This window comes from Haemorhous mexicanus, chromosome 1 (genome assembly GCF_027477595.1).
Source record: "Haemorhous mexicanus isolate bHaeMex1 chromosome 1, bHaeMex1.pri, whole genome shotgun sequence".
Classification (NCBI taxonomy): domain Eukaryota; kingdom Metazoa; phylum Chordata; class Aves; order Passeriformes; family Fringillidae; genus Haemorhous; species Haemorhous mexicanus.
In genome coordinates, this window is record NC_082341.1 from 148,663,421 (window position 1) to 148,675,916 (window position 12,496).

Consider the following 12,496-nt stretch of genomic DNA (forward strand, 5'->3'; position numbering starts at 1 on the left):
CTGTGCCAGTGCTTGGTCACTGCACAGTAAAGAAGTTCTTCCTTATTTTCCATGGAAATTCCTGGACATCAGTTTCTGCCCACTGCCTCTTGTCCTATTGCTGGGCACCATTGAGCAGAGCCTGGTTTGTCCTCTGACACCTCCCTACAGACAGACAGACAGACAGACAGACAGACAGACAGACAGACATTGATGAGGTCCCCTCTCAGTTTTCTCTTTCCAAGGCCGAACAGGCCCAGCTCCCTCAGCCTTTCCTTGTGAGAGAGATGTTCCAGTCTCTGTGCTGGACCCACTCCAGGAGCTCCCTGTCTGCCTTGTCCTGAGGAGGTCAGAACTGCAGACATCACTCCAGGTGAGGCAGAGGGGCAGGATCACTTCCCTGACCTGCTGGCAGCGCTCCTCCTCACACACCCCAGGACACCCCTGGCCTTGGCCCCCAGGGCACTGCTGGCTCAGGACAGCTGCTCTCCTCCAGGTCCTTCTCCACAGAGCTGCTTTCCAGCAGGGCAGTCCCCAGCCTGGGCTGGTGCCTGGGGTTGTTCCTCCTCAGGTGCAGGACCCTGCATTTGCCTTTGATGAATTTCAGACAGTTCTTCTCTGCCCATCTCTCCAGCCTGCCAAAGTCCTTTAGAAGGGCTGTATCTTTTCCCCTTCAATAATTTCCCTCCCAAAAGAGCTCTAATTTTTTCACCAATCTATGTAAGACTTGTTGCTGTAAATTGTTTCCCTAAGAAGAAACATTTAGTATGCTGTGATTATTCAGATTTTACACAGTACAAATACCTAGATTCATAGGAGTACACACCAGGACAGAGCAAGGGGAGCTCATCTCCCCACAGGTGTGGAGAGAGCCCCATGTGCAGAGTCATTTCTGATGGCTGTATGAGGAGGCAGCATAGGTAGACCAGATGCAGGTTCTGCAGCAATGTCCACTGGGATCTACATGGATTACACCAAGTTCCTCACCACAAACCCTACTTGAATAATAATTCTCAGGGAAAGGGAAGCAGCACAGAGTGGAGAGCAAGAATCCTAAAACACACCAGGCATAAATCAGTGACTTAGGCAACTGGTTACTGGTAATGAAACAGCAGAGTTTTCACTATATAAAATTTATAAATTTATTTTTTTGTAAAAATCCAAAGAGCACGAAGACATCTCACTCAAAATACTGGTAAATCAAACCACACTTAGAAAAATGAAAGCTGATTTTATTATCTTATCCACAGCCAATCATTTGACATGAACATGCATACGTAATTTTGCTACGCACACACCACAGTTTAACGTTAGTTATTAAAGGTTAAACATACAACATACATCCTTACAAAAATGAGTCAAAATGCAAACGTAACTTTTAAACAAAACAGTTTTTACTCATTTAAAAAAACTTTTGTGTTGGGTACCATTTTGTACAAACACAGTTAATTTAAACAAATCTGCTTTTAGTTTTCTCATGGTTGCACATGAAAATAAGCTGCAATAGAAAATGAAGTCATCAAGGGATTTTTAAATAGCAGAAGTAGGCAGTCTTGCCATGCAGAAGAAGCAATATTAAATATTAGTTTTTCAAAAAAAGAAAAAAACCCACAAGTTTAAAAATATTTAGTTCAAGTCACAAATCTTTCCCCAGTACAGAGAAATCCAAATGCAACGCATAATTAGCTGCCACTTAGGATGGCTATTCTGAAAAGTAGAAATACTTTCCAGAATTGATAATTTTCATTGATTTGGCACAGAAAAGAAGTCTGAGCTTACTTAGGTACAAGGAAGTGATTAAAAAAAAGAGTAAACAGGAAGAGAGAAAATAAAAAGCAAGAATGAACGAGATAGTAGTTGCAATCACTAAAAAAAAAAAAAAAATCTGTGCATCTCAGTCATTGCAGAATACTGTCTACAGCAGGTGCGAATTCCAGGTAATTGTTATTGCAACATGGATTTAATTTGCTTGGAGGTAGTCTCATCATTCAAATGCTTTGTTGTGTACCTAAACACAGAAATAAAGTCAAGGTGAGCATAAATGCTATTGCACTTTAGCTTACAAATGTGTAATTTCTTTGTTTATGGCTCAACCTGACTGTACCAGAGCAAAACCCTCAGCCATGGATCATCACCCACTCCATGGTCTCCGAGAACACAAGTCAGACATTCTGATCAGAAAATGATACTGCCAATCAGAACTAGAATCTAGCAGCCTTGCACCAAGGGGGGCTCAAAATAAGCCTCAGCTGGACATTGCTTTTCATAGCAAGCTCACAGTAGCACTGGTGACAGGTAATTATCCATCAGACTAATTCTGAGGGCTCTGCCCATAGGAAACATCTTCAGGTAAGACCGCTTGAGAAACTCTTCATCAAAACTTCCAGTGACCAAACCTTCCCAGGATCCCTCAATGACAAATGACTTAATCACTTTTCAGCCTAATTTCCTGCTTAGTTAAGTGACCGGGCTGCTAAAACTGAAGAGTATACACATGTGCTTATTTCAGCTCCTTCCCCTTTCAAAATTCTCTAGGATAACAGCACACTTTTAAATCACTATAAAAAACCTAGCTATATCTATTTTTAGAAGATATTCTCATTGCAGACTTTTTGCGTGATTAATTTTCCGGATCTTCCTTCCTAACTAATCTAAAAGCAAATAAAACTTACTTTGTAATTTAAATGTAACACATTAAATTAGCACTTTCATTGTTATCCACAACTGCAGTACTATTTTAGTTGTTCACTTGATAAATATATAATGACTTTTTAGTTTGGAAGTTAATAATACTGTAGATTTCAGCACTTTTGGTAATTTATACTTTCAACAAACAAGCAGCCCAAGATTTTCTGAAATCCTGAAAAGTTATTGCACTTGGTATTCTGCCCACGTGAAAAACCTGAACATGATTACAATACTCAGATGAATTTGAAATTACAAAGAGCTGATCTCCCTCCAAAATCCTATACCACCTTCCATTTGTTTTTGAAACACATTATCTGTCTCTTGGGAAAACACAAGGACTTCTCACTCCTCCAGAATCAAAGACTTAGATTTGGACTTAATTTGTCACAATGACATCTTGAACCTGTTTTCATCACATGAGCACACAGCAGCTCACCCCTGCATCTCTTCCTAACAATTCCAAAGGTGGTTTAGAAAGAGAGTAACCAAATGTACAAAACCAGGACTGTATAGCATCCATGCATGGGAAGGGTTGGAGCAGGGAAAGCACAGCTTGAGAGCATGGACTGGATTTACACGGCTAACCACGAAGTTAACTGTGTAATTAACCAAAAGTAATGTCACTGCTTAGTGCAGTGAGCACCTGAAGTACACCTTCCACCTACTTTCACAGTGTCAGCAGTGATGGGAAAAATGGGCTATAAAGACTGGTGATAATGGCAGCTGAAATCACAATAAACTAGTCAGAAATAAATGCTAATGCAGCATTTTCCCTCTGGAAGCCAGTGTTTTTCCTGATCACCATCTCAAAGACTGATCATGTTATGAAGTTTAGAGATGAACATGATTTTAGCATGGAAATAATCACATGAAGTTTCAAATTAGGCATGGATTTTTAAAATTTTAACTAATAATCTGAACCAACTTTGCAAAAGAACCCACCTACAATATCACATTATTTTTAACTCCTTACCACATCATGACACAAAAAATAAAAAGAGGGCAAATGAAATTAAAGCAGCTTCACTACAGATAAGGAAAACAAATCACAACTGCACAATTTCAGACAAGACAAACTAAAGCTTCCACATTCCAAGCAAGCACATGAGTAATGACACCAGTTCCAGTTATTTGTTACCAAAGTAATGATACTTTTCCAGGCGTGGACAAGAACAAAGACTTCATCTGCCTATCACATTTTTGAACTTTTTGCCACTTCTTCTATGTGTGGACACTCACACAAACAGGTGACTGACTATATATACAGCTTTACCACCCAAATTGCAGGTTTTAGCTTTAATATACTGAATTGTTAATTTTTCTTTACTTCTCCAATTAATGTGGCAAATTCTTGTCTCATCTATTCTACAACAGAGACTCATGCCTTTAGTTCTTTCTGAAAAGGAACAATTTCTAGTTACTTACCATGCCATACTGACTCATTCTTAACCTGCATGCATGGAAAAGGTTATCTTAGAATGAGCAACTGCAAATTCACAGCCCTGTTAAAACACAGAGGCTTCTTCACACATCCTTGTCTCAAGACACATTAGAAGAAAAGCCTGCAAGAATTACATTCACCTTTCCCTCTAACAGTCACAGAATACTTTGCTGCAAAGAAAATGCCCTGGACAATTCATGAAAACTCACATCAAAACATTAAAAAGAAACAAAAAAGGAGTACCTGAGAGCATTTAGAAGGCCTTCTACACTGTTAGGAGGCTGGTCTTTAAGAACTTTGATGCATCCTTTCATCTAGGAGTTAAAAAAATTACAGTTTTTTTCCATGCTAATACCTTCTGAGTTTACAGGAATGTTTTATATTCAGTATGTACAAGATGAAAAATAAGTATTTAAAAATAGCAGCACTGTAAAGACATTTTCTGGGTATTAGAAAGGAATTAAGCTTTTGGTATTACATCTTCCTATCACAGACTGGCTTAGCTACTTAAAAAGCTGCACAAAGTGCATCCTCAGCAACTTTGCTGATGACACCAAGCTGAGGGCTGTGGCTGACAGTCTGGAGGGGAGGGAAGGCATCCAGAGGGACATGGACAGGCTGGAGAGTGGGATCTGTGAACCTTGTGAAGCTCAACAACTCCAAGTGCAAGGTCCTGCAATTGGATCAGGGCATCCCAAGCACAAGCACAGGCTGGGCAGGAAATGGACTGGGAACAACCCAGAGGAGAAGGGCTTGGGGGAGCTGTTGGATGAGAAGTTCCACATGACCCAGCAAAGTGCTCTGGCAGCCCAGAAAGCTGACACTGTCCTGGGCTGCAGCAAAAGAAATGTGGCCAGCACAGCAAGGGAGGTGATTCTCTACCTCTGCTCTGCTCTTGTAAGACCCCACCTGGACCCAGCTCTGTGTCACCAGCAGAAAAATGACATGGCTGTGCCAGAATGAGTCCAGAGGAGAGTCATGAAGATGATCAGAGGGCTGGAGCACCTCTCCAGTGTGGAAAGGCTGAGAGAACTGGGGCTGCTCAGCATGGAGAATGCTCTGGGGAGACCTCAGAGCACCTTCCAGTACCTAAAGGGGGCTACAAGAGAGCTGGAAAGAGACATTTTACAAGAGCCTGTAGTGATAAAATGAGGGAGAATGACTTAGAACATTGTGGCTGCCTTATCCCTGTAAGTGTTCAAGGCCAGGCTGGACAGGACCTTAAGCAACCTGGTCTAGTGGAAGGTGTCCCTGTCCATGGCAGGGGGGCTGGAACTGGATGATCTTTAAGGTACCTTCCAACCCAACCCAAACCATCCTATGATAACATTAGTAAATGCATCTTTCAAGCTCTGCTTTATCAGCCTTAAAGAAAAATATGGAACTGTGAGCAAAAATACATGTTTATCATAAATCCATTAAGAATTATTAAATTCAGCCAGTGAAATAATGACCAACTGTAGTTAATACAAAGGGATAATACTCCCTTTGAAATAATCACAAAACCACAGAGTAACAGTATGTATTCCACAGGCTTACTATCAAACAACAGTAGAAAGCCAGAAACCCAAAGTGTGGTGGATGGTGAACTGAGCTATTCATCAGTCAGTGAGGAACAAGCCAGGGGCCATGGTTACTTTCTGATCTGGATTTTTCATCACAACCACTGCTTGCAAGTATTTCTAGACACTACCTGAATTACATAAAAACAGATTTTTCATGACCCACTTACATGTCCAAAGGACTAGTTTGTATTTCTCACTACTTAAATATACATTTTTGCTCACAGCTATGTGTTTAGCACCAACACAGTGTATACTGCTGCAGCTAGAATCTGCAAGACAGAAAAGGAGCCTACACACAATTTAAATACTCAGGAGATTATTTAGCAACAGTAAACTTACATCAATTTTTGAAGTTTTGGCAAAAGCGCCCACTGGATGCACGTGGTCATAGAGTATGATGACACCCACCATTACCCTCAGACAGAATGATACTGTTTCCTCATTTGTAAACCTGCTTCTATATTCACTGGAATGTAAAAACACAGCTTATTATCTATGAAACACCAGATAACAGTACATATTAGTAACACCCAAATTAAGATTAAAGAGAAAAATTCTACAATAAATCCTCAGAGAAAAAAAAACCAAACCAACCCAACCAAATCTACAAACCCCAAACTTTTGAGTTTTATTTATTCCTTTGAATAAATTAAAAAAAAAAGAATTTTGAAAAAGATTAAAACAATACATACTGACTTAGTCTCCAGTGCTTCCTACACTTTTCCCTGCCAACTTCTAATACACACTTGAACTTCTGACTTAGAAAAAAAAAGGCAGGTGACTGGACAACCTTAAACTGCTTTTTTAAATGGAATAGTCCATTCCTAAGAAGAGTATAAATGGTTGGAGCTCTTAATGTATTCCAAAACAAATGTCCTATGGTATTTGGACAGAAACTTATTTAAAAAGACATGGCTCATGCCCCAGTAATTTTACCGACAGAAAACTATTTAGAACAGAGAAGAAATAGATTAAAAAAATAACCAAAGATTAGTGTGACTTTGGTTATACTCCCAGTGCCTCTCAAATAAACAGAAGACAACTGACTGCCTTCATGCCTAGAAGTTGTCTCTTAATTCCCCTGAGAGGAGCACTGCCCTTTTTTTAGAGCAATCAGCCAGGCCAGTCAGCAAGGACACAACATCCAGAGCAGTGCCCACAGCCCCTCTTTCAGGAGACCCTAGGCAATCATGCTCAAAAAGCCTATTTCTCTGAATAATACATGAGAAAACCACTTATAAAGAGTGCCAAGAGGTTGTCTAGCTTCCATAGCCATTCTATTTTTAAATATTAATATGTTCAGAGAAGTAGACCGCACGATTTCCGTGGCTGGCAAAATGAAACAAGGTGGTTTCATGTCAGTGTAAACAGCTAGGCTGGTAAAAAGGAAACATCACAGTTCCTAATGACTCCAATTATATTTCTTTATGCATCACATGTCAGGTCTGAAACGGAGAGGTGACTCACACCCAACCCCAGCAGTGCTGGTACTCACGGGGTTTCCAGCATGACCCTGCACACACTGGCCATGGTGCTTAAGCAATCTGTTGTATTCTCTATCGGTAAATTTTTATTCTGCAAAAGAAGGTGAACAGTTGCCACAATTCAATTACTGTGAAATACTATACTACAAAACCTAAGTCAAATCAGTTATCTGCTGGCATAGCAGTGTGGAGCAATTAAAAACATCAACACAACTGTGGTAAGTCAGGTAGTCTTGCACTGTTTTTTTTTAAATGTTATCACATAGATAAGCAATTTACAGAGTGAAGGCTACCACATGTGTTTTGCCTGCCACATGTAGTTCCTTGTTTGTAGCCAAGGAACTACACCCTTGACATGACTGACTTTTGGAAAATTTTGAAGGAATCATCACCTAATCTGCTCCTTCAAAAACAAAAATTTCTATAGCCAAATATATTCATCTGCTGTAATAGCAAAACTTAAAATTGTGGCAGAAAACCATCACAAATAGATGTAAAATAAGAAGACAGTTTTATTAGGGCATTTCAAGAATGAAGCAGGACTCAGGGGGGAAAAAAACCCACTAAAAGACAGATGTAACTTTGCATGAATCATTTAATGTACAATTATTTTCTACTAAGAAATAGTGAGCATTCTCTGCATGTGAACCAAAAATCATCACAGTTACCAGAAAGCAAGCACAGCACATGCAGTGATTGGATTTTACAACCAGTATTTACTTAGATAGTCAAGGATAAACAGGGATGTGTCAACATCTGAAGCTGTCAAAAGCTGAAACGCTTTTTCCAGCTCAGGCTCCTTCTCCCTTTTGCGATAACGTAGTATACTTGACTTTACACACTGTAACAAAAGAGTCTTGGGAAGGAGAAGAGGAAGCTGCATTTCAATTGCATGCCCTATTTCAGGCAGAGAGAATCAAGATGTTTCCCTTTCAATTTTTTGTAATTTCTGCTCTAAACCACTACCACAATGCAGGCAAAATACCTGTCTCAGCTCCCTGATTGAGGAAAGCCATCACTGCTGATGTGATACTATCCATTAAATTTTGGGGATGCATGCACAAAGCACCTGGTTGGAGTCCCTAACTCTTCAGCGTCTGGGAAAGACACATTACATGTCTTGAGGCTCCAAACCCCAAGTTTTATTCCTAGATGCCAGATTAGGCCTGGTGGAGGTTGTGTTGCCCATTATGTCTGGCCCTGCAGTGCTGTGAAGCACATTATCCAAGCCATAAATTTATACCCTTACCTCTGACACAAATTTTGTTGTGGCATCACTTAAGGTTTTCAACATTGGCGTTGCTTCAGCATAAAATAAAGACATTCTGTTTGCCAACTCATTATTTACTTCATTTTCTCCCTCTGCCTAAAAAACAGAAGAAAGAGTTTAGTTGTTCTCTACATGGAAAAGAGAGGTAGTAGCAGAATTCATTTCATCTTATCCAAGGGTTACCTACTGGGACATTGTTAATCCTCATACGGCTCAGAGTTCTTCTATAGTAGCTGAAGTCATTCTGTATAGCAGGATTTGTCATCTGTGTGGATATGGAAGCAAGAGAGTTGTGACAAATTCAAGAAAAGTAAGGACAAGTTTTTATAAAATATAATACAACCAACAAGAAAATATTTGACTTCCTAAACTGAAGCAAAAAGGCCTGTGTCATGTTTGGAACTTGTAAGCACAACATAAAGCTTTTTTCTCAGATTCAGAACAAGCTCTAACAGGAATGAGAAAAGGAACAATCTCCTAGATATAAGTTGGAAATTAGTTGGTTGAAAAAAATTGCTTTGCTAATTTGACTCCAAGGATCAGACCAGCAAATTAATTATCATTTCAGCTTAGTTCTTTAGAAAATAGCTGGACTATGGGTGCACACAAGCTAAAAGCAGCAGCATTATCCCAAGAGATATGCCAAATTTGGGTGAAGAAACATGATTAATGTGAACTGAAACACGAGTGCCTAAAGCTAATATGATATTTCATCTGCTTTCCAGTTTAATCTTACTCTAGGTCACATGAGCAAGCCAAGCATATTGGATATTTGAGTATCCACTGCACATTCTATTCCAGAACAGAACACAACACAGACTGCTTCAGTAAACACACCTGGCTTCTTTTTCTAGCCCTTCTGATGACAAGCTCTTACCTTGAGCTCATCAAACCGGAGTGTGAAGTGAAGAATTTCTGCAAACTGCTTCGCGAGAGCCTGCTCTCGCTCCAGGTGCTGCGTTGGGGAGTACGGAGTGCTCGTCAGGGCGCCCAGCAGGCCCCGCAGCCCCGCCTCTGCAAGCACAGGACAGGGGTTTGCAACACACAACTGCACCTGCTCCTTGCATCAGCACTGGCTGATATTCTGCATACAGACTTAAAATACACAGCTGCCAAAATACAGAGTGATTAATAATAAAGGGACTCGATGAACTGCCCATCTATGTGTCAACTGCTGTCATATTTACATACAAATTGCTGTACAGACCAGGTCACATCAGCACTGACAGCCACAAAAAAAACTTCAAGAAAAGTTCTACTCAAGCTTTGTCTGTAACATTTGTGTAGAACACATTGCAATAACCTGTGTTAGCAGACTTCAGCCTTTAGGAGAACACAGAATTCAAGAGGCACATAGCTGTAAGCAGAAGTCACGACTTATTTAAGATAAATTTATAATCCAGCTTCCTGTTCATCTTCTTGAGAAAAACACCTCACCCATTTTAAAAAGCAGAACTTGCCTACAACAGGTTGCCATGTTTTAAACACATTTTATACAAGCTATGTTAATAAATTTGATTAAAAGTGAGATAACAACAGAAAGCTGGTGAAAAAACAAGTCTCATAGGTTTTATCAGCATAGCCATCACATCAGTGAGTTTCAGAAGAGGCATGAAGCACCATCTCAAGTACTGCATGTGTATGAACCAAGATCAGGCACTTCCACACAGCAAATTATTTCTGATATTTAGGGAGGAATAATACAGTCTCTTTTAAGTACTCTTGGTATCAGAAACACTGACAGAATTAACTTCTGATTATTTAGTTCACTAATTTCCAGACAATCAGCTGGTTAGTGCTTTTCTGAGTTTAGACTAAAGGAGTAGAGGAAGAGCAACAAGGATGATCCCATTCTCTCTCCCCTCTCAGATATCCACTGAAGCAAGATTGCTGTCATCCAGTGTATGGAGGAATTTGTGCAATTTGAGCTCTTTTCCACAAAGGAGTTGACCTAGATGTGATCACATCTGAATATGCCAAATATACTAATAAATTAAGAGGAAAAAAGCCCCTAAATTATCACCTTTCCACTTACCTAGCCTTTGAGAAAATTCATAGAATTTCTTTAGTTTGCCTACTAGTGGAACAACAGCACCCCATGCCTTCTCTTGCAGCTTCTCATCATTTGGATGCTGTATTGCCTTAAATTGGAAAAAGAGAGGAGAAAAATATGCTTGGATTGGGAATAACTGATGCACTGCTGACAAAACAACCCCAAACAACAAAACACAAAAAACCAAAACACCTATGCAAGACAATTGTTTGAAGAGCTAATAAATAAATATCTACCTACTAAGAAGTTTTCAGTTGAGAGACAAGCATGTACTAACCCATGTCTGCTCCAAAAAGGTCTAAAAATTTGTGTTGAAAGTAAGCATCCTGAACAGGAAAACAACTTGGAGAGAGTATAAAGAAATGGTTAAAAATCAAATTATTCAGATAAGAAAATTTACATAACCAGACCTAGTTAATTTAAAATAACAACTTTACTGTGCTTACTCCAAGAAGAAAAAAAAAAAAAAAAGAAAAAAAAAAAAAAAATTAGCGATCAAAGCCTCATCTTAATGTTGGTACCTATCGCTAATTCCCAAATCTGCAAAGAAAAAAAAATTGCTGTGAAATTCAAGCTAACTATTACAGCAGGAACATTTAAGCATAATCAGCAACACAAAGAACCACCAGTACATAGCATATACCATAGCTTTGAAGGATATATTTATAGACTTTGTCTTTACAGTAAACTTCCCAGACATATAATACCTTAAATTCAACCTCTCCAGATAGCAACTGAAAATATACTAAAAAAACAGTAATAAAAATGCTCATAACTCTCCTGCAGAATTTTCACTGTCAAGTTCTTGATTTCAAGAACTGTTTCCTTCCTTCCATGTCTACTTCATCTCAGAGGAGTATCTCTCATTTCTCCATGGCATCTGCACACACACATTCCTGCCTGATCCTACAGCCTGTCCCTGAACATGCTCCTTCCTTGAAGAATAAGTAAGCTATCTCCCCTACTAAGGGTTTTGTGTGACACAATCATCCTTCTTAAACTTACCTTGTCAATTCCATGGAGAGAAAAACTCTCAAAGCTGAATGGCTTAGAGTATCTCAAATTGCTATGGAGTGAATAGAGACTCCTCCTATCTAATACTATCTCTTAAGGAGTTACTCCTTCCTTCATGAGCAAAGCAGCCCCCATTGCTGCATGTGAGGAAGAAAAAAGGGGGTCGGGAGAATATTTATTCCACCCTTTATTAAACAAAGGAAAATTTGAATGACACTCTACACAGGAACTTTGCTTCTGTTCCAAACATCTACTTTAGTAAATAAAAGCCAATTAAAAGGGAGTGGAAATGAGATGCCTTTTTTGTTAGGATTACCAAACCAGGCTTCTCCAGTTACCATACAAGAGGATGTCAACACTATTCAGTACTGCACTGTAGTCACACCGCACTCTTTCCAAATTCACTATTAGGTCAAGAAGAGCTTATGTGGGAACACAAAGAAAAATCAATATTAATAATACCCCAAAAACTCTGAGAAGCATCATTTGCCATTACATATGTGGATTAATATGATTGAAACAAGCAACATCTGTTTTGCTGTTAAAAAGAAACATTCCAGAGCAGAAATTCAAGACAGTGATTTTAAAGGACAACATGCTCTGCCAAAACAGCTCCTGCAAGCAAAGTTAAACCCCAGCAGTATTTGGTTAGGATCAGACAATGAACAACCACAGGCTGTGCACAATTGAAACACTCTAGCTCACCTCTCGTATTTCATGGCCAGCTCCTCTATATGACTGCAAGTCTTCCAGTATTCCTTCTGCATCCTTTAACACTACATTCACCTGATTATAAATTTCCTTTTCAGATTCTGTAGGTTGGGCATCTAAACAGCAGAACATATTAAATGTATATATATATTTATTTTTAACAACAACATGGAATTCAATAGGCACACCATCACCTACGGGACAAATTCTTCATGCAGCAACTCATCAAGAATTTTCATTCTCTGAAGAGCTACTACAATGTATAAGGAACTCCAAGAGACTAATTGTATT

At 39.3% G+C, this 12,496-nt stretch overlaps 1 protein-coding gene across 7 annotated transcripts in view; it reads right to left on the reverse strand.

The window, feature by feature from the left end:
• Positions 1 to 1,190: 1,190 nt before the first annotated feature.
• The window catches only part of CYRIB (CYFIP related Rac1 interactor B), a 96,822-nt gene continuing 85,516 nt past the window's right edge, over positions 1,191 to 12,496 (reverse strand). For all 7 annotated transcript variants that reach the window (XM_059867116.1, XM_059867138.1, XM_059867108.1 and 4 more), the window contains 9 exons: positions 12,200 to 12,321; positions 10,463 to 10,568; positions 9,305 to 9,441; positions 8,615 to 8,692; positions 8,407 to 8,523; positions 7,169 to 7,248; positions 6,013 to 6,139; positions 4,352 to 4,422; positions 1,191 to 1,987 (listed from right to left, as the gene is read on the reverse strand). In XM_059867116.1, coding sequence (XP_059723099.1) covers positions 1,924 to 1,987; positions 4,352 to 4,422; positions 6,013 to 6,139; positions 7,169 to 7,248; positions 8,407 to 8,523; positions 8,615 to 8,692; positions 9,305 to 9,441; positions 10,463 to 10,568; positions 12,200 to 12,321 — 902 coding nt within the window. In that variant the 3' untranslated portion in view covers positions 1,191 to 1,923. The remainder of the gene's footprint in view (positions 1,988 to 4,351; positions 4,423 to 6,012; positions 6,140 to 7,168; positions 7,249 to 8,406; positions 8,524 to 8,614; positions 8,693 to 9,304; positions 9,442 to 10,462; positions 10,569 to 12,199; positions 12,322 to 12,496) is intronic.